The sequence below is a fragment of the Acanthochromis polyacanthus genome, chromosome 23 (assembly GCF_021347895.1).
Source record: "Acanthochromis polyacanthus isolate Apoly-LR-REF ecotype Palm Island chromosome 23, KAUST_Apoly_ChrSc, whole genome shotgun sequence".
Classification (NCBI taxonomy): domain Eukaryota; kingdom Metazoa; phylum Chordata; class Actinopteri; family Pomacentridae; genus Acanthochromis; species Acanthochromis polyacanthus.
The window spans coordinates 9,041,579-9,061,567 of NC_067135.1; the positions used below are offsets into that span (position 1 = coordinate 9,041,579).

At 40.8% G+C, this 19,989-nt stretch overlaps 2 protein-coding genes across 3 annotated transcripts in view; one reads left to right on the plus strand and one right to left on the minus strand.

Annotated features, from left to right (window-relative positions):
• dennd4c (DENN/MADD domain containing 4C) overlaps window positions 1-19,153 on the plus strand; it is a 39,698-nt gene extending 20,545 nt beyond the window's left edge. The window contains exons 6-34 of one of the 2 annotated variants that reach the window (XM_022210589.2): window positions 767-1,008; window positions 1,104-1,170; window positions 2,025-2,083; window positions 2,947-3,091; window positions 5,615-5,790; window positions 5,907-6,007; window positions 7,667-7,891; window positions 8,340-8,485; window positions 8,702-8,740; window positions 9,012-9,142; window positions 9,220-9,346; window positions 9,468-9,674; window positions 9,776-9,904; window positions 10,813-10,960; window positions 11,054-11,203; window positions 11,326-11,445; window positions 12,224-12,355; window positions 12,507-13,600; window positions 13,764-13,956; window positions 14,063-14,160; window positions 14,261-14,436; window positions 14,517-14,675; window positions 15,294-15,492; window positions 15,581-15,691; window positions 16,054-16,191; window positions 16,300-16,417; window positions 16,982-17,138; window positions 17,251-17,315; window positions 17,509-19,153. In XM_022210589.2, the coding sequence (XP_022066281.2) occupies window positions 767-1,008; window positions 1,104-1,170; window positions 2,025-2,083; window positions 2,947-3,091; window positions 5,615-5,790; window positions 5,907-6,007; window positions 7,667-7,891; window positions 8,340-8,485; window positions 8,702-8,740; window positions 9,012-9,142; window positions 9,220-9,346; window positions 9,468-9,674; window positions 9,776-9,904; window positions 10,813-10,960; window positions 11,054-11,203; window positions 11,326-11,445; window positions 12,224-12,355; window positions 12,507-13,600; window positions 13,764-13,956; window positions 14,063-14,160; window positions 14,261-14,436; window positions 14,517-14,675; window positions 15,294-15,492; window positions 15,581-15,691; window positions 16,054-16,191; window positions 16,300-16,417; window positions 16,982-17,138; window positions 17,251-17,315; window positions 17,509-17,645 (4,989 nt within the window). In that variant the 3' untranslated portion in view covers window positions 17,646-19,153. The remainder of the gene's footprint in view (window positions 1-766; window positions 1,009-1,103; window positions 1,171-2,024; window positions 2,084-2,946; window positions 3,092-5,614; window positions 5,791-5,906; window positions 6,008-7,666; window positions 7,892-8,339; window positions 8,486-8,701; window positions 8,741-9,011; window positions 9,143-9,219; window positions 9,347-9,467; window positions 9,675-9,775; window positions 9,905-10,812; window positions 10,961-11,053; window positions 11,204-11,325; window positions 11,446-12,223; window positions 12,356-12,506; window positions 13,601-13,763; window positions 13,957-14,062; window positions 14,161-14,260; window positions 14,437-14,516; window positions 14,676-15,293; window positions 15,493-15,580; window positions 15,692-16,053; window positions 16,192-16,299; window positions 16,418-16,981; window positions 17,139-17,250; window positions 17,316-17,508) is intronic. The other variant, XM_022210592.2, reaches the window with a different exon arrangement.
• Window positions 1-19,989, minus strand: part of LOC110962536 (pyruvate carboxylase, mitochondrial) — a 627,844-nt gene that overhangs the window by 433,407 nt on the left and 174,448 nt on the right.

Genomic DNA, 19,989 nt, shown 5'->3' on the forward strand with positions numbered 1-19,989 from the left:
CATTTTGGCTCTTATTATGAGGCTCTTAAATCATGGATGTAAAACTTATTTGATCTTAAGTGGGCAGGACCAGTAAAATCACAGCATAATAGCTAATAAATAACCACAACTCCTAATGTTTCCTTTGTTGTAGTGCAAAAAAGTGCATCCTGGAAACATTCACATTTAAGGAATTATCTTTTTACCAAACATCATGAAAATCCTGAAATTTCTGAAGAAAAATAGATTCAGTTTCAAGAACATTATGCCTCAGTTTGTCATTTATACATTACAACTTCCAGATATCGGAGTGTCTACAAAGGAACAAAACATTTAGTCACAGCTATCTGGAACTGAACAATAGAGGATTTTACTTTATGATCAACATGACAAAAGTCATACAAAAACAAGACAAAATAAACACAAATGAGACACAAAGTGACAAAAAAATTGCACAAATGAAACAAACGATACCAAAAATGACAAAAGCAAATAATAAAGCAACGAAAAAAATACAAAATGACACAAATGATACACAAAACAACGAATAAAGCAAAACAAAATGACAAAAAACACAAGTGAGACAAAAAGGAAACACCAAACGACAAAGTCAGACCAAAAAACAAGACAAAATATTCCAAAAATGAGACACAAAATGACAAAAGAACAATGAGCAATCTAGTATTTTACTTTATGATCAAAACAACTTGTCATGTTCTAAAAATTATTTAAAATTTTTTGTTTTACAAATTTATAATTTGCTCTACTTGTCCGTACCTGCTGCCAGGTTTATGGATCAGCCATCCAGTTCTACGAGCCATATTCAGTGGATCTGCTGAGCGAGAAGCAGAAGATCCAGCTGGGCCTGCTCACCACGGTGGAGAAGAAGATGATCCCCAACCGGCCTGTAAACACCAACAAATGCATCTGTCTGCTGTCCCGCTGGCCCTTCTATGAGTCCTTCCGCAAGTTCCTGATGTTCCTCTACAAGCTGTCTGTCTCAGGGCCGCACCCACTGCCTATCGAAAAGTAGGAATCTGCTGTTGATGGGTTGTTTATTTCTTTTTTTTTTAAAGAAAGGTGACATGACTACAGGGTTATTTACTCGTGTTTGTTCTCAACAGGCACATCTCGCACTTCATGCACAATGTGTCATTTCCTTCCCCTCAAAGACCCAGAATCTTGGTCCAGGTGAGAATTTGTCTTCACATCATTTTAGAATCCATAAACAACCCAACAAAAAAATAAGATAGTACATATAGATTTTGCAGATATTTTAGACATTCTTTTAGATTCCTCATGATCTGGACTCGGAGCCATACTCCCTGTTGCGTGACTCTTCATTCGTCTTTATCCTGGAGATGGTTCTAGATGTAAGTTGGGGGACGTTGTTTCATGACGTGCTCACCCTCGTAACACTTTCGAGCTCTTCGCCAAACTAACAGTTGTTTGCTGGTGCCAAATATTTGAAATTTTACCCTGTAGCACCCGCGTTTATTTTTCTGCTCTACAGGTTTTGCTTTTTTGTGCATAGGTGAGTCTCTTGGCCGTTGTTTCCACATTAGAGTCGTCCATAAAGACCACTTCTGATGAGACTTCTCTGAACTGTAGATGTTTGTATCAGAGTCCCACAGATTTCTGAGCAATTATGTCGCTGCCAGACATCACTTTGGAGGAAACATTAGCTTGATGTGTCTTTCATTCCTTGTTGCATTTCCAGCCCTCAACCTTGACGGTTTTTCCAAGAGCTTGTACAGCACATCTGGAAACACCTGTGTATTGAAAATGGATCTGTGAAAGGCCTTGCCGATGCAGAATGACCACATTGGGGACTGCTGATATAACTGTGATTGTTTAACCATTCACTATATGTTGGCAAATTCCTGATTTCTTTTTTCTGGAATGTGGTGTGTCACTTACTTCATTGCAATGTTTCACAGTTTGCTGAAGAAATGTTGGGAAAGCTGCATTGTGAAACACCTCTGTGCAGCCTTGTATGTAAATTTGTTGTATATCTCATTAACATTATTTAATTTGTTCTGCAGCTCTCGGCACATGACACTTTGATCCTCTCCCAGCCTGTGTGCACACCTTTACCCCTCAGGTTAGTTGGACTTTGCAGTGCAACACTTAGCAAACTCATTTATCCATCCATTTACTGTGTACACATCTTTACTTCATTCTTTCATTCTTTGTTTGATAAATCTGTTTCCATTATATGATTCCTGAGCTAACTAAAAGAAAATGCTGAGCGTATTATACCAGCCTCATGCATTGCAGTTTTGAACTCTTTTTCAATTGCTACTTTGCATAATTTTGTGTTGCAATTATATCAACAACTGTCTGCCCCCTCTGTCCGTTTGAATGCAGCCTTATGTAACCTTGAAATCTCACAGAAACAGTGATTGGCAGTCTTTTGTTAAAGCTAAAACTTGGTGCTGATTTACGTACAAACTAATGTTTCCCATTGTTGTTGCCGCCTTTGTAGTTGAAGTTTACGAGGACTAACCTCAGACTTTGAGTCACAGTTTTAAAAGCTTTCCGGAATGTCACATTGGGTTATGAAGCAGCGTATGGAAACAGAAGGAAAACGCATTAGCAATCTGAAACAGTGGATCAAGTGGACACTTAATGGGATAATCTTTTAACAACATTAGATATGCAGAGTTAAATCAACAGACTTTTAAAAAACTTTTAGTAAACTAAAATTTACTGGCAGTATTATTTGATTGTGTTATATTTTTGGTTGAAGGCCTTATTTTGTCCATCTTTTCAGTGAAATTCTGACACCATTGTTTGTATTTCTGCTTACTTCCTTGTTTCTGACTCATGTCCGATCTAATTACAAGCCTCATCTCACTCCTCTCGTCCTTTATGCTCCTTCTTTTTTGATTTCTATTGTGTTTTTCGGCCCTCGCCTGAACTCACCTGCTCATTCCTCTCCTCTGTTCTCTCCCTTTCTGTCAGCGGGGCAGACTACGGCACCCTGCTGATGAATCTGGGCTCAGAAAACTGCGCCACACTGCTGCACTTTGTCCTGCTGGAGAGCAAGATCCTGCTGCACTCGCTTCGGCCTGCCGTGCTCACCGGAGTGGCCGAGGCCGTGGTGGCTGTGAGTAGTGCTCAAATATATACAGCATAATTGGAGAAATCTGCAGCTGTTTAGTTTGTTTAATTTAATTTATGTTGAGTGCAGGTTTTGGTGCTTCACTTAGCCTAAATCTGCACGTACAATTACATGCAAGTTTAGAATTCTTTAGATGACTAGATGGCATAATAATGTCCTCATGGCATTGATGAAAGCGGCTCTTCAGTCTCTGAATGTCTTTATTTTTTTTAGCTGACCTATACATGAGCTCTGTATAGAGCTTATAATAATCCATTAACATCTTTACTGACCACATTAGAAATTTATGAACACATATGTTTCCTGGAGAATTATATTAATAGCTCTGTTGATGTACAGTTTGTGCATTAAGTTCTTAAAAAAAAAAAAAAAAAAAAAAAAAAAGCAGCGTCCATGACCCAGCTGTTTACTTTAAGAGCAACTTAAGTCTAGGAAATAATAATTTTCCAGCTCCTTTTAAGTATAATGATTATTATATCATCCATCAGCGCTGTAGAGGAGAAAAACATCCGTACATAAAACATTAATTATGAGATTACGGAAAGTACAGCCTGTGATTTAATCGTTCTGTTGCCCAGATGAGACATTTATGTACCAGTTAGATAAGCATGGAGATAATGTAGCACCCTGCTGAACCCGGTTACTCGTATATGACGAGTGAAGTACGGCACTAACTGTGATAAACATGCCGGATCACACACGGATACGGTGCACATGAATCGTAAATGCCACTTTAATCAATCCTTTAACACTAATTCGCCTTAAAAGCATTCCAGAGTGAGTGAACGCAGCACACTGTAATCATCATAACTATTAATTTTATCTGCTTTACTTTTATGACTGTAAATAACAGCTCTGAGTTCACAGCCGGTTCAAATGTTGTGATGTAAAAACTGTGAAAGCGGAACCACTGCGACCGGTAATGCATAGCTCACTTTTCATGCAGAGTTCTTCGCCTGCAGACACTAAATCAGAAATTATCATCATGACGTCCTCAGTGAGTTCAGCGTCGTCATCTGTACCCGTGTGCTTTTTACAGCATGCACAGGTGATCATATGTTCGTGCATACTTTTGATTATGGAGCACAACTAGTATAGGATGAAAGTGACATTTACTGTTGTATGTACTGTTATTTCTGTGACAGCTTTCTTAAGTCATAAGAACATATAATTCTAGGATGGGTACAGGCTCATTAGTAATTTCCTATCACATTACAATAAAATGATTGTAAACAGTAATAAAGGTGCGGATAAACATTTTGTTCTTTTACATGAAGATGGTCTGGGAGACTCCTCACTGCTTCGGTTTGGAGGTTTTTTTGGACAGATTGTGCTTTTTTTAAGTGTTTGGTTTTGAAAATTGATTCCATAATAGCAAATGTGCTGCTCCTAGCCATGCTTTGACACCATCTTTAAAATAAATTCTGTGTTTTCACATATCTCAGTGTTTGAAAGTTTCCACTTGTACATGCAGCGATTGATTCCGTTTGTTCTGCTTTTATCTTTCTTTTATTCTGCATATGGTGGTATCTTCAGATACACTAATAGTGAAAATAATAATGCAGGCCAAAATATACACCAATCTGAACAGGCCAGTTAGTAAATCTAGCCTGTTATCAATCAATAAAAGTTTACTTCTGAAGCCCAAACAGCCCAAAAGGTGACCAAAGTGCTTCACAGTAAAACAAGAGAATAATTTAAAACCAATAAACAGGACAAACAAGCACACTCTCACCTACGGGCAAATTTAGTATAATCAATTAATCTCAGCACATTTTTGGACTATGGGAGGAAACCCACGCATGCACAGGGAGAACAGGCAAACTCCATGCAGAAAGATCCCAGGAACGCCGGGACGCGAACCAGGAATCTTCTAGCTGCAAAGCAAAAGTGCTAACCACCATTCCACTGTGCAGCCCGTAAAATATACAATGAAACAATAAAATAAACAGCAATGAAACTGCACTAGAATATACATATAAAAGCAATAAAATGTCACCATGCCACTAGGTATTAAAAGCCGTTTTAATACCTGTTAAAATAATCGTCTTTGTTCCTGTATCTTTAGTTATTCATATTAGTACTTAAATTGTTGTTAAATATATCTATCAGATCATTAAACCTGAAATCCAGTGCTCCTGGTCAACTGTTTGTTTATTCATTCTTCACCTCCATAACCATTATTTATGTCTTTTAATACCCAGAATGTCAGAAGAGGTCCCAAAAAGACCCCAACACGTATCTGAAGTGTTACAGTTATTAGTTAAAATAAACAAGAGAATTGTAGCTTTTGCAAATTATTGCTCACTATATTTCATTCTGGAGTCTGATATTGACACAATCCAGAGATAAACTCTGAAGAAAATGGTCTTTAAAATGGCAGCATGGTTTTTTTTTTTTTACTTGAGGTTTCTTTTTTGAATTCACGTTTTTTACTTTAATACAACAAGATTTTAACTGTTTACCTCCAGGACTGTCATGTAAACACACTTTTCATTTTCTCTTCAGATGATCTTCCCTTTCCAGTGGCAGTGTCCCTACATCCCCCTGTGTCCACTCTCTCTAGCGGGTGTCCTCAATGCCCCGCTTCCATTCATAGTGGGTGTGGACTCGCGTTACTTTGACCTTTATGACCCCCCGCCAGATGTTGTCTGTGTGGATCTGGACACCAACACCATCTACCTGTACGCTCTGCTCGTAGTTACAGCTCTCAGCAATACATCTGTTAAAGCAAGAGCCCATTGCCGATGTCTCTCCTGTTACTTCCAGCTGACTAATTCTGTGATACTGTGTGTTACAGGTCTGACGAGAAGAGACACAGCAACTCGAAGAACCTCCCTAAGAAGCCCTGCAAGAGTCTCATTAACTCACTAGGCAACCTGCACCACCAGCTGGCAACCGGTACAAATTGCATCTCACTTTCCCCCGGAGGAAGATCATCTCTATTTACCTACCGATTAAAAGATGAACATGAAATTACAGGCAGTGGAAAATAGCCACAAACAAAACTAAATCTTTATCATTGCGTTATAAGCTTGGATTACATTATATTATAAGCACCTTGTGTATTTTTCCACCTGTAGTAATATATGGAGCTCCAAAACTGACAAAATATAGTCTAAAAGATAATATAAATTATTATTATTATTAATGTAATCATTACCTTTAAGAAGACATTGCAATTCTAAACTTGATTTATACAGCACTTATTTTTAAAAAGCTTTAAAAAAATACAAGTATAAATCACAAGAGCACCTGAAGAAAGAATATTTAGGTTTTCAATAATTATTTCATATAAAGCTTTATTTGCATCATTTAAAAAAAACAAATAGGCTTTCAACTCTTTTCTCTTACCAAGAATTGATAGATGAATTTTTATTTCCTGTGTTTAAAGCAGTTAAGAGGACTGTGGGACCAGCTAGCTCAGCTAAAAACACCGTTAGCAAAACACTGAGCATTAGCCTTTAAAGCTAGCCGAGCTAATTTTTGTCATTAGGCAGCACCAGTTAAAGCGCGTGATGGGAATCATTCATACACTGTACTTTTTACTGATACAGTACTCTGTATACTTTTGTAACAACAGCTGAAATATTTCATGTGCAAGCTAATGCTAACAAAACCAGTCAGCTAATGCTGGTTTAAAGGTCACATGCAGCTTGTTTCAGTCTTAATTACATTAGCTTCAGCTTCAAATGTGTGTTTTTTGTCTTCATCAAGGACCATAATTGTGAAGTTGCCATTGAAAATAAGGAGCAGGTTAATTATGAATCCAGTTTATCTGCTTTTTTTTGGCTCCTGTCCCATTTTTAGTCAATGTGGCTCTTGCACCTCTATGGAAACAGCACAACCATGACTACAAGTAGAGAAAACTCAAAAATGTCAGCAAGTTTTAATTCCATAAATCATAGAGAAACATTAAGTTAAATTTTCTTTGATTATTTATTTACAAAACTTGAAAAACCTGGAATCAATATGTACAACAATTTCCCAAATGCCCACAGATGTTGCCAGTTTTGAAACAAAAAATAGTCACTGTACATAATATAGAAATTTCACTGCTTATATGTTCAGTTGGCATCCATACTTGTCACGTATGTCATGTATACACAACCTGCAGTTCAGCCCATTTCAGCTGAAAGGTCTGAAAATTAATTTTTGTTGTTTGACTGTTTGGTACATGTGAGTCAGTACTAGCTTTCCAGGTGGTTCGAGGATCACTGAATTTATTGTATTAAACAGAATCACGGTAGAGTAAATCCAAAATTTTGAGCAAGGCTTGTAGAAGGAAGTGGCTTTGGTAAAACATTGTGATTTTAAGCTTGAATTTGGAAGTTGCTGGACTGAACAGCATGTCACAGATGAGTAGCAGCAGCGGTTTCTGGCTCTAATAAAGGATGATTTTGTAAATACAGGATGCCCTTTAGATCCACCCATAGATTTTGCAGTTCAGAGCTTAAATGTGTGTGGGAACCCAGAAGAGTTACAGAGTTTAAAACGCCTGATAAAGGGTAAAGGAGGAATTTCTATCAAATTGTTTAGGTTGGCTGTGGTTTGTTTTAGTTTCAGTCCGTCAACCAGCACAGGAGGGCTCAGCAGTGGACATGACCCCCATCGAGGCGGACTTCACCTGGCACAAGAAGAAGACCGCTCTGGAGATGGAAATTCAGGAGACGTTCCTTCGTTTCATGGCCTCCATCCTGAAGGGTTACCGCTCCTACCTCAAACCCATCACCCAGGCACCCTCCGAGAAGGCCACGGCCGCAGACTCCCTCTATGACCTGCAAGGTGAACACTTTATAGTTAAATTAAAAGGTGCTGCATGTCAACCACAGTCAGAAAACCATAGAAGTCAACATATTTTGTTTGTTTTACAGCCACACCTCATCATATGCACTTTTATTGCCATCTCTATTTCAAGCTGCTAGCAATCAATGAAAGTGTTTTTAGAAATCAATCAGGTTTATTAATGCTTGTTGCTGGGAAATTGGTTCTTACTTCCATTTAGCTTCACTGAAGGACATATTTTAACACTTTTTCAAAATAGCTGCACATTGATTTATTCATGAGGATCACTTAGGGGTTTTAAAGACACAAAGTCAATCAGCAATCCAGTGCAAATGTTTTGTATTTTTAGCGAATAAAAGCAGCCAAATCCTGCATATTACTGCAAAAATCAAGAATGATGCTGAATTTTCATTCAACTCGACCACATTCTCTTGCCTCTTCCCTGTAGGTTTCCTCAAAAGCAGAGACCGAGCCCACCAGAAGTTCTACTCCCAGCTCACCAAGACCCAGATATTTATCCGCTTCATCGAGGAGTGCACCTTCGTCAGCGACAAGGACACCGGTTTGGCCTTTTTCGACGACTGCGTTGAGAAGGTGATGACCGCCACAATGTCAGGCCTCCCTCAGATGTGCACCAGCCGCACGCTTTTGTTTTGTTTTTCTCTTCCACCGGAGGTTTCCTTCCTGGAACAAGCCTTTGTTTTTACGCTGGTTTATTGGCAAAATCGCATTTGTACGCTGGGAGACTAAGGAAGCTAAAATTTCCTCTGATTCATTCTGTTCCTTTTGCTCTCTTTCCTCCTCATGCAGCTTTTTCCCTCTGATAAAATCATCGACAAGGGCACCAAGGTAATTGCTTCCACTGTAATCAGATTTCCTCCTACCTTGTTTTTTTTCATATTTGGTACTAACATAAAACGATAAACACATTTTAATTTTCTCCCTTTGATAAACATTTTTCAGCAAGGAGGCGTGGACATTTCCTGCTTTTCTTCTATCCTTAAATCTAACCCTAATCAAATCAGCATGTTTTACTCCCTGACTGGAACATGATGGCAGTTGAGTGTTTTTTTTTTTCATCAGCTCAACTCTTTTGCCTTGAATGTGAACTGTGCTGCAGGTTGAAGGAGAGTCATCTGAGGACACACGACTGCTGGAGTTGGACGAATCTCAAAAGAGTGAGCACACCGTCTTCGTCATGCCTCCTGAACCTCCACCAGACGTCGGGCCCGAACCAGCCCCTCGATACACGTAAGTCTTTACCTCATTGAACAAAAAAAGATCCAAGTGCTCACTTGACCTTCCCGCGTTCTTTTTATCCTCTCCAGCTATAAAGGTTTCCCCAGGCTGCAGATGAATCTGTTTGACCGTCCCAGAGTGATACTTCCAGCACTTACTGCAGCAGTGGGCAGTTTGTCCAGCAGCCCTGCACTGCTGGCTAAGAGAACAAAGCAGGTGTGCACAAACTCATCTGGTTCGCTACTGAAACACAGACCTCTGTGTCTTAGGAACCTTAGCCAGCATCAAAAATGAACTTACCATGCTCTTAATCGTCAACCCTCATCTACTCCAATAGGAGATCAAGCTAGCGTACAAGATGGCGAAGCGTTTCTACTCCAACCCGCCGCTGTGGGCTCGCTGTCTGTTCAGTCACTGCTACAGCTTGTGGTTCATTTGCCTGCCAGCGGCCGTGCGACTGGCCAAGTCGAAGAGTCGCGCCATGCAGCAGGCGTACAACGTCCTGTTAAAGATGAGGACCACCGAGGTGGAGGTGCTCGATGAGGTGCGATCACAATATGCGTCAAAATGTTTGGATTATTCATTTTGATGGTGTTTTGATTGTGACTAAAATATGGTTTATGTTTCTGTATGTCTGGCTCTCAGGTGTGTTACAGAGTGGTGATGCAGCTCTGTGGTGTGTGGGGTCTTCCTGTAATGGCTGTGCGAGTCCTGGTGGAGATGAAGAAAGCTGGAGTGCATCCCAATGCCATCACATACGGATACTACAACAAGGTTATATATGTAGCCGAGCACTTCAATCCTCTGAATCCCAAGCACTTTCTGGGCATTATATTGCTCTTGTCACATGTTTGCTCACTGTGAGATCATTTTTTTCTCTGCAATAAAAAGTCCTGCACTTGGATAACGCAGATTTTTTTTTTTTAAACAAAAACAACAAAGGTAACAAAGGTATAATGCCGTTCATCATAAAAACAAAAAGTTGATTTTCTTTGGTTTTACATCTTCTAATAACTAAAATAAACAAAAGCATCTACATTCCCAACATTTTTCCAAGTGCCACCAGGTGTTTCCAACACTGGAAAAAACAGTGGCTCTAAATATTAAAGATGTTGGACTATTTAGATTTATAATTTCTTTCCATACTTGTCTCCTAGCAGTTGATCCAATTCAGCTGAAAAGTCCTTCAATTTAGTTTTTGTGATTATTGTTCTCAGCTATGTCAGTATTGGTGTCACAGTTGGGCCAAGATGCTCAGAATTTTTAGTTTTTTACAGAATCTGATGACTGCACATGATTTATTTTTGTCAATTTCTTAAGAGTGCCATTTAAAATATAATAATTTTGGTGAAATATTGCTGTTTTTAAGCTTCAATTTGGTTGTTTTTTCCAATGAAACTGAAAGTAACGGATGAATAGTTCAAGGACCAGTCGGAAAATGGGAAATCTAACCATTTTACTTGTCTCTCCATCTTCTGCCTGTCATAAACAGTGTAATTTTGGCTATTCAAATAACATACCGTTGACACCCAGCAGTGAGTTGGGGGTTTAGAGGTTTACTCTCATATCTCTTCTGTAAAAACTGACTGTAATGTTTTGGTCTTACTGGTATACTGGCTAATGTCATTTAAACAACATGTACACCAGAAATGTATCTTCATCCTTCCCTCTTCTTTCTGCAGGCCGTCTTAGAGAGCCCGTGGCCGAGCCGCAATCGTAGCGGCCTCTTTATGTGGACAAAGTTGCGTAGTGTGCTTCGCGGAGTGACTCAGTTCAAACAGGCCTTAAACCAAACATCTTCCAAGAAGGAATCCACGCTAACCACCACAGGTAGGAATTAAACATACACAGGCCTGCAGTGCTTACTCTCTTTCAGTTTCTTTGCCGTTTTACTCAAACTTGTCTTCCTGTGGCCTCCTGCAGCTGCACCAGTCAGTGGATCATCAGTCACTGATTCTGACCGTTTGAGTCACGGAAGTGCCGACAGCTCCGGTGAGGTCAACAGTGAGGAACATGATGTGTTTGCTCCCAGCCACGACATGGGAGACACAGCAGACAGCCGATCTAGCACAGGTACTGATGCACCACAGCTAGCGACAGGTCTCAAGCTGAAAGTGCGGAAAAAATTCCTCTTTAAAAATGAATGTGAGTTGGAATTAAAATGACCTGGTTTGTGTGATTTTTGTGATCTGCAGGGAGACAGTCTGATCAAGGCTACGGCTCTAAGGATGAGTTACACCAGGAGCTGGCAGAACCTTCACACACAGCTGTTCCTTCAGCTGATGAGGGAAGCAACCCCAAAGCACAGCGTAATGGTAGGAAAGGTCCAGTCATTGTTACTTACACAATGTGAAAAAGTACTTATTTTATTTTATTTTTTAGTTTCAATAAGTTTTTGGACCCATTTACTTATCCACTGTATTTTCCAGATTTTTCCTTTTTTCATAAAATTACACTATTTTTTTTAGAGTTAAATCAGCAAAATATTATTATTTTACAAACAGTTATAGTGTCAATAGTATTAGGTAAAAATCACAGAAATAATATTTAATATACAGCCAAAAACATACTGTACAAATGGTCCACATCAAAAATCTGTTATTACAAATGCTAAAAAAAAACCATAAAACTCCACTATTTTTTTCTATATTTCAATCAACAAAAATAATTATTATTTGACAAAAATTTGCCATTAATTGAAAGAAAAATTCTGTACATAAAGGACTGGAAAACACACACACACACACACACACACACACACACACACACACACATATATATATTTTTTTTTTAAGCCGCTATCTTAAAGCATGTTCATGTTTGGTACATTTCAGCTAATAAGATCACCTCACAAAAAGTAAATACAACTTTTTGTGACTGTAATAAATATTAATACCCGACAGTCAGTATTAATTATTGAGATTGGATTGTAGAATTTGGCAGTAAAGTTATGATCCTCCAAATATATACATGAACACCCAGGATCCCCAGGTCTACATCCACTTCTACTTCTGCTTTTATAAGGTTGTGCTTACACCCTGTTATTTCATGCACATAGATGCTAGCGTGCTATATATGTGTTTTTCTAACCAGGAGGTGACATTGCTGGTTCAGTGGACAGTGCCGTTGCAGTGGCAGAACCTCCCAGTCCTGTCAATGAGCCCTCACCTGTCCCCAGTATTGTTAAACTGTCAACAGGAAGCTTTGATGGTGGCAGGGAAGCCGGTGAGCAAGACGTTTAGCTTGTGAATGGTTTTTAAGTATCATCTTTTAGTGGGGAAAGATAATTTTGTTTCCAAATTAAATGTTGTTTTTTTTACAATCCCAATTTCAGTAGCAGCTTTGATTGCATCTGTATTCTTTGTATATTCTGCAGGTACAGGGAAGCTGTTCAGGAGACACAGCAGCAAGACTGATAGTGTGTCTCTACATGATGAAGATGCTTCACTTCCATCAGGGAATTTACCTAAAGAGCCTCAAAAGCTGCGGCAGAAATCCTTCTCCGCACGCAGCTGCAGCTTCAGCGCTGAGACTCGTGCTGGGATGCTGTTGGAGGAAGGCGTGGACCACATGGCCAGTCAGATGGGCGCCGACGCTCGGATCCTGGCTGCAGCGCTCTCTGGAGGTCAGAGTCCTCCTCCTAACAGTGTGTCCAAAGCACCTTTTAAAGACCTGGACGAAGAACCAGAAGATGATCAGTGCTTGACTGTTCGGACTCTGCCGGAGGAAGAAGGCCAAGGAGCACCGGAGGATGGGAAGGAAGATGGTAAAGAGGTGAAGGGGACTGAAGTGAATGTTGAGAATCGAGGGAGGAAGCTCACTGAAACACAGGAGGATGAGTCCGGAGCGCGAGGAGCAACTTTGGAGAGGGCGGACGTCAAGGTGGGCGCTGATCCGCTTTCCCTCCTGGTGTCGGAGAGCGAAGAGTCGGCCTCCGTTTCCAGTCAGGAGATGCCACGCTCTGTCCCTGCTGTGGTGTCCCGTAACCTGGCTGAGGAGATCGAAATGTACATGAGCCTGAGGAGCCCGCTGGGTGCTAAATCCTCCAGTATGGAGCTCCAGCAGTCCCAGGGAGACTCCACCGACGCCCCTCAGCCTAAACAGTCTATAGAGCGGAGGTCCAGCCTCCCGGTGCCTCCTGTCAAAACTCCAAGGGGCTCACCAGGCGACACGCCCAAACGCAGCCCCAGCACCGTGACTCGCTCAAAGACATTTGCAGCAAAGACAAAGACACCTGGAAGCGCCACAGCGAGTCCAGGTCCGAGATCCTCTTCACTGACAGCGCTGGTCAAGTCCTCACAGGGAGGCTCGCTGGGCTCCGTCATTAACTCCATTTCAGGCATCAAGATGGACACCCTCTTGTCAGGGCCTAAAATCGATGTGCTTAAGTCGAGCATGAAGCAGGCAGCAAATGTGGCCAGCAAGGTGTGGGGGGCCGTGGCATCAGCTTACTCTTACTCAGATGACGAGGTGAGATAATTCCCGATACTTAAAGCAGGTTTTGCAATGATACAGTTACTCACTGCTCAACTGCTGCTTGATTTTGATGGATCCAATGCAATTTTGTTAGCTTTTTAGTCACTGTTGAATAATTTAGGTTGTTTTCCCTGATTTCTATGACTTTTCTGTGCAGGATGAACAAGCTCAGGCTGGTGGCGGCTTCCCATCCCGCCTGGATGAGCACATGTTGTCTGCACATGACTTGGATGAGAGTCCTGAGAGAAGAACCATCCCAGGGTTGGTAGCTAACGGTCTGAACCAGAGCTGCACCAGTCTGGGCAGCAGCAGCGGCAGCAGTGACACTGGCCGAGGGACCCACCAGACACGTGAGTAGTACACTTGCTGTTCTAAATATATCAGGAATATATGAAAGAAAAGAAAAGCAGAGTACTTCCTGAAGTCAGGATTGTTTTTCTTTCTGTTTGTCTCCAGATCCAACTCCAGGCCGAGCAGGCAGGGGTCCTGACTCTGAACAAAGCTCCTCACATCACGCTTCCTCCTCGAGCATCTACCAGAACTGTGCACTGGAGGTGAGACTTACTGTAAAAACACAAACGCCCTCTTAGTTGCCGCTTCTGTTGTAAAAGTGCAGACATGTTAACTGGAATAACTCCCAACTGTACATGACAGGTGTTGATGTCCAGCTGCTCCCAGTGCCGCTCCTGTGAAGCTCTGGTGTACGACGAGGAGATCATGGCAGGCTGGACAGCCGACGACTCCAACCTTAACACCAACTGTCCTTTCTGTCGCACGGCCTTCCTGCCCTTATTGCACGTCGAGTTTCATGATTTGCGCACAATGACCGGGTAGGAATCTGTCTGCAGCAATGCATAGAAAACATAAAAAAATGCTCTTCTCCTTCAAATTCTGTGATGTCCCCTTTCAGGTTTTGTATGAATCCCAGTGCCTCAGAAGACAGCATCCACAGCACCAGTACGCAGCCCACAGCCAGCAGCTCAGCTGACATTAAAGCACCAGACCTTATTGCTTTTCCTGTGGAGGAACCTCAGGAGACTTCAGATAATCTCACTGGAACACACAAAAGGTTCAACTTGATCTGCAGGCACCACAACTCTAAAGAGATTTATTCACCAAGTATTTAACCCTCCTGTTGTCCTCATTTACAGGCACCAAAAAATATTAATTCCATTTTCTGAAAAAAAAGATCCAAAAATTCAGCTAAGAAAATATACAAAATTTATTCAAAAAATTCAAAAAAATCCTTGAAATTTTCCCTTAAATTTTTTATTTTAAAAGAAATCCCCAAATTTGGCAAGAAGTAAAAATTTAAAAAAAAATTGAGAATATTTTCAAAAAATTAATAAAAAATTCCAAAAAAATCCTGAAAATATCTAAAGTGATTCCATATATATCTGTAAAAATTCTAATATTTTCTTTAAGAACATTCAGAAAAAAAATCGACCAAAATCCGATTTTTTTTCTGAATGTTCTTAAAGAAACATTTCTTTTAACTTTTCCTTTTTTTCCACCAAAAAATGTTCAAAAATTTCCCGAAAATGTGGACGTTTTCACTGTGAAAATATATATTTTTCCCCACATTTATTTTCAAAGTTTAAAATGGGTCAATTTGATCTGCAGGACGACATGAGAGTTAAAAAACGACCACCTCCTCCTGACTTCTCTTGGCTTGTTGTGTTTCCAGTCTGATTCCAGAGCCGGTACAGTCGGATCCCCTGGGTCTCCTGGAGCACCAGGCAGCAGGGAAGCAGCAGAGATGTAGTGGAACTTCACTGACTCGCAGCAACAGTGTCGGAGGACCGCTGCAGAGCCTGGACTATTCTCAGAGACCTGGACATGGTGTCTCCACCACCAGCCTGCCCTGCAGCCTGCAAGAGGTGTCGGTCAGTGTCCCAAACTGAGCCTGTCACTAAAGATAGCGCCTGTACCTGCAGTGCAAATATTAAATAGTCAAAATTGTGTGTTTTTTAGGACGGTATGGGAACAAGACAGCCAAATCCCAAGCCGGTGTCTGTACCGTACCTCAGTCCTTTGGTTTTGCGCAAGGAGCTGGAGACTCTGCTGGAGAATGAGGGAGATCAGGTGAAATACTTACATAAGCCCTTTTAGACGGAGGATGTGGAACGTTGCTTGCTTCATCGACCTGTTAAAGTGGCAGCATTTATAAATATGGACATTTGAGTTTATACCCGAAGAGATTTAGCAGAGCAAAATGACTCCGCATGATGCCTCTCGGTGATGTTTGTAGGAAAACATTGGTGCTGAAATGTCGAAAGAGATTTCACAGAATCCTTTTCTTAACTTGGAGTACCACTTGAAGCCGAGATGTTCAATTGCTGTCAGATTAATGGAACAGAATGTGCGTCCAAATGAGGCTATAATCTCACAGTCTGTTTTGTGGAATTAGATCCTTTAATTCCAACTTCTGAACTTTTTCTGTCCAGGTGATCTACACTCACAAGTTCCTGAGCCAACACCCGATCATTTTCTGGAACCTGGTTTGGTATTTCCGCCGCCTCGACCTTCCCACTCACCTGCCTGGACTCATCCTTACATCTGAACACTGCAACAATGGAGTGCAGGTTAGACACCAAACATACTATCCGTATCAATTGTTTCCTTTTATTTTTTTAAGGCTTTCTTCTTTTCCACACTCTGTCAGTTATCTTCATGTTGGTTCATATTTGCAGCTGCCCCTGACGACACTGTCACAGGACAGTAAGCAGGTTTACGTACAGCTGCTGTGGGACAACATCAACCTGCACAAGGAACCCGAAGACCCACTTTACCAGCTCTGGAGGACCTTTAGTGAGTGTGCAACACCGTATTATAGCTGAAGTCTCAAAACATCTTAAATAATAACACATGAAGCCAATAAGTGTTGAACGTGTAACTGCAGCTTCTTTTAGATTATTAGGTGAAGAGTTTGGAAAACTACAACTTCCACTAGATGGCACTAAAGCCTGTGATTTTGAACCTCTTCAGTGCACATCATCCAACAGCAAACCAGTGTTAGGCTTGTTATGGACACTATGGGCTGTTTTTGCCAGTAATCCAACTCTCAATTTCCGATTCTGATATCAACCGATTGTTTTTTAATTGTCTCAAACAGCAATTCACACTCTCACATGCTGTTTTTTATGAGTAAATGCTGGCAAAATCCAGGCATTATTTTATCGGTTTTCATGATAGGCAAGGAAAAAAACGATAACGAAATTGACCGATATTACAATTTTATGCCGGAATAGCGACAGGTCAAATCAAATGTGCACCTGCTTGGTTGTACAACTACTGCTGTCCGGTTTCAGCACTAAAAGTGCAGAAAATGTCAGCAGAGGTTCTGATGCTGCATGTGTGTTTGTATGTTCCCAGTGGAGAAAAAGGGGACTTTGGCTCCGACAGACCACCAGGAGATCCGTACCCTCCTCAACACGATTGTTCGCAACATCCAGACCAACGACGTCTACGGTCCCATCAACCTGCTGATCCGAGAGATCAAACGGCGTCCAGACGGGGTCAAACGACAAAGGTCAGAGCCCTGTCCTGCACTTTCCACTTCTCTTTATTGCCTAAGTGTTTTTGCAGCACGTTAAAGTGTCGATGAAAATGCATCTCATGTGTGTGATCTGAATTCCTCTCAGGAGTATCTATCGAGAAATACTGTTTCTTTCACTGGTGGCCTTGGGACGGGAGAACATTGACGTAGGTGAGTGAATGCTTGAGAGGAAAATCAAACAGCATTATGGAGCTTTGAAGAGAGTCTGAAGGTTGTGAGAAAGACTGAGTCGGCATTTGCGCTTGCACGTTTCTTGCTTTTTTTTGTTGTACCAAATGCAAGGCTGGTTTATTCTAAGTGTCCTCAATCAGCAATCTCTCTTTTCTGACTGAATCATGTGCAGAGGCCTTCGACAGGGAGTACCGCCTGGCCTACGATGAGCTGAGCACCGAGCAGCTCAAGTCTTTGGACCGCATCGATCGACCGCTGAGCCCGAGTGTCCAGTGGTGCCTTAAAACCTTCGGACCTCCTTTCATCTGAACGCCTCCTGCAGCAAAACTTGGACGAGTTGAAACACGTCCAATCACCCACACATGGTACTTCTTCTTCCCCTTTGTCTTGGAAGATGCCCGTTGTCCGCTTCTTTTTTTTCATTTATTTGCTTTGGAGAGGTTTTCCAAGCGGCTGCCTCCAGGTGGGACTCGTTTTGTAAACTGCTTGGAGTCTTTTGGGACTAGTTGAGCTGAATTTCTTTACAGATGGTGTATAGAGCGATAAATCACTGTACAGAATGTATTGACTGCCCTCATGGTGTAGGCGTATCCGTGTGTGTGTGTAAAGCAGACAGGTTCTTGTGTTTGCTTAAATTCCCAGATTAGATCCGTTGTTTGAGACATGTACAGACTTTCTTTGTGCACTTTCCAAGAAAAACAACAGTAACTCGAGTCCACCTGTCTTTTTGTACATATTTTTCACTTTGGGGAAATCTCAAAACCAGAGTCGCCTGTTTGTTTTTCAGGCGACACTTCTCGATGAATTGACTGTTTGTGTGATCCAAGTCTTAATGAATGTTCAGGTTGTTAAAATGTACAGGCTCTCTGTCTGTGTCGGTAAACGAGAGGCCACAGACAATCACTAATTATCAGTCACTAACATTGATTCACAACATTCCAGATGCCCTGCTCTCACAGCAGGTCTCCCACAAATATTGACACTCAACCGCATGTGTAACTGGCTATTTTGGAGGCAGAGAATGTTAAAAAGTACAGTTAAAAAGGTGTGCCACACTACTGACTCCCACACATTACAACTAGACACACGTTCTGTTGCAGGGAAAGTGCCTCGTCAAAGCTTGAGTTTTTAAAATCTGCCTTTTTTAACAGCCCCATACTGTGCTCATTCAGCTGAGATGCCTTATTGTTCTGATGAATTAGAACTGTACTTCACATGTACTTACGCTAGCATAGAATGGAGAAAAGCTTCTTCCGTACTGCTGATACCGTATCGAGAAAGAAAGACTTTGTCGTGACATTCCACTGAATGCGGAAAACAGCTCGATGACTTGTTAGGAAATGGGTTTATACGGCTTATGTGTCGACTTTGGGAAGTGACTTGTACAGATGAGATGATGTATAATATTCCATTTGCACTGCCTTAAACCAGGGTGAGGATAAGAGGAAAAAAAAGCTAAAAAAAATAAATAAATCAGAATATTAATAACACACACCAGGTTTTTCCTCCAAAAAACTAAAAGAAATTCTCAATTATTTATTTTTGTATTATTGACATTTGGATTGCAGACAGTATGCTAACTTAGATTTTTTTATGACTCAACCCCCCCTCCTTTCCCTTTTAATCTGTCTTAAGATATTCTACCCTGTACTGACTTTGTAAATTTGATCTCCTTATGGCAGAGGATGTACAGAAAAGACTTTTTAAAAAAATAAAAAATAGTAGAATAAATGTGCTCCTACCGTCCTGTGGAAAGGAAATGAATGTCTACACTTAAGTGCGCTGCAATAAATGAGTTTGTGAATTGATTGAAAAAACTGTGTCATTGTTTTTGTCATTGTGTTTATAAGAATTTGTATTTTCATGTCAAGTGTAAGAATTTTTACATATCTTAGTTTCAAAGAGATGTTCCCTTGCTGTAAACTTTACAACTAAATCTCCTTCAGACTAATTTCAGTCATCGTTTTTCTGTCCTCGGTTTCTCTTTCTTGCGATGACCAACAGTCTAAAATATCAAATCTGTTCCTCAGTCAGTGTAGGTCCAACAGGGATATTCCCTACTCTGATTCTGCCGTATTATCTGAGGTGAATGGTTGAATGGAAAAGTTGTCACATATGCAAAAAACTGCAAAAAGATTGCGAGGAAAGAAAGTGGTGAGGTAATGGAAAAAAATATTAAGGAGCATTAAAGTTATTGTTAACAAACGCAACAGTGTGGAGGGAACGAGGAAATGCAGAAATATTGCAAGGTAACAAAAATTAGTGTATGGTTAAGGGTGAGAGGGGGGTGGGTCTGGTTATAGTGTGACTGTGTTTTTGTGTTATATCTTTGGGTTTGGGGAAGATGGGTTAGCGGGTGGAGTGGGATTGTTTTTAATCTGTGAAGCACTTTGTGTTGCAACTCTGTTCGTATGAAAAGTGCTATATAAATAAAGTTTGATTGATTGATTGAAAAATAATTACAAAGGAACTCAAGTGTGTTGTAAAAGAATTAATAAAAGTTTGTATGGGAGAGCAAATGTGTGCAAGGAAACACAAAAATTGTTGGGAAAAAGACGTGGTCAAAAAGTTAACGTGATGAATGCAGAAATGTTGCGATGTAGCTAAACTTTTTGTGAAGGAAGTCACGAATGAATGAGTTGAGGGAATGCAA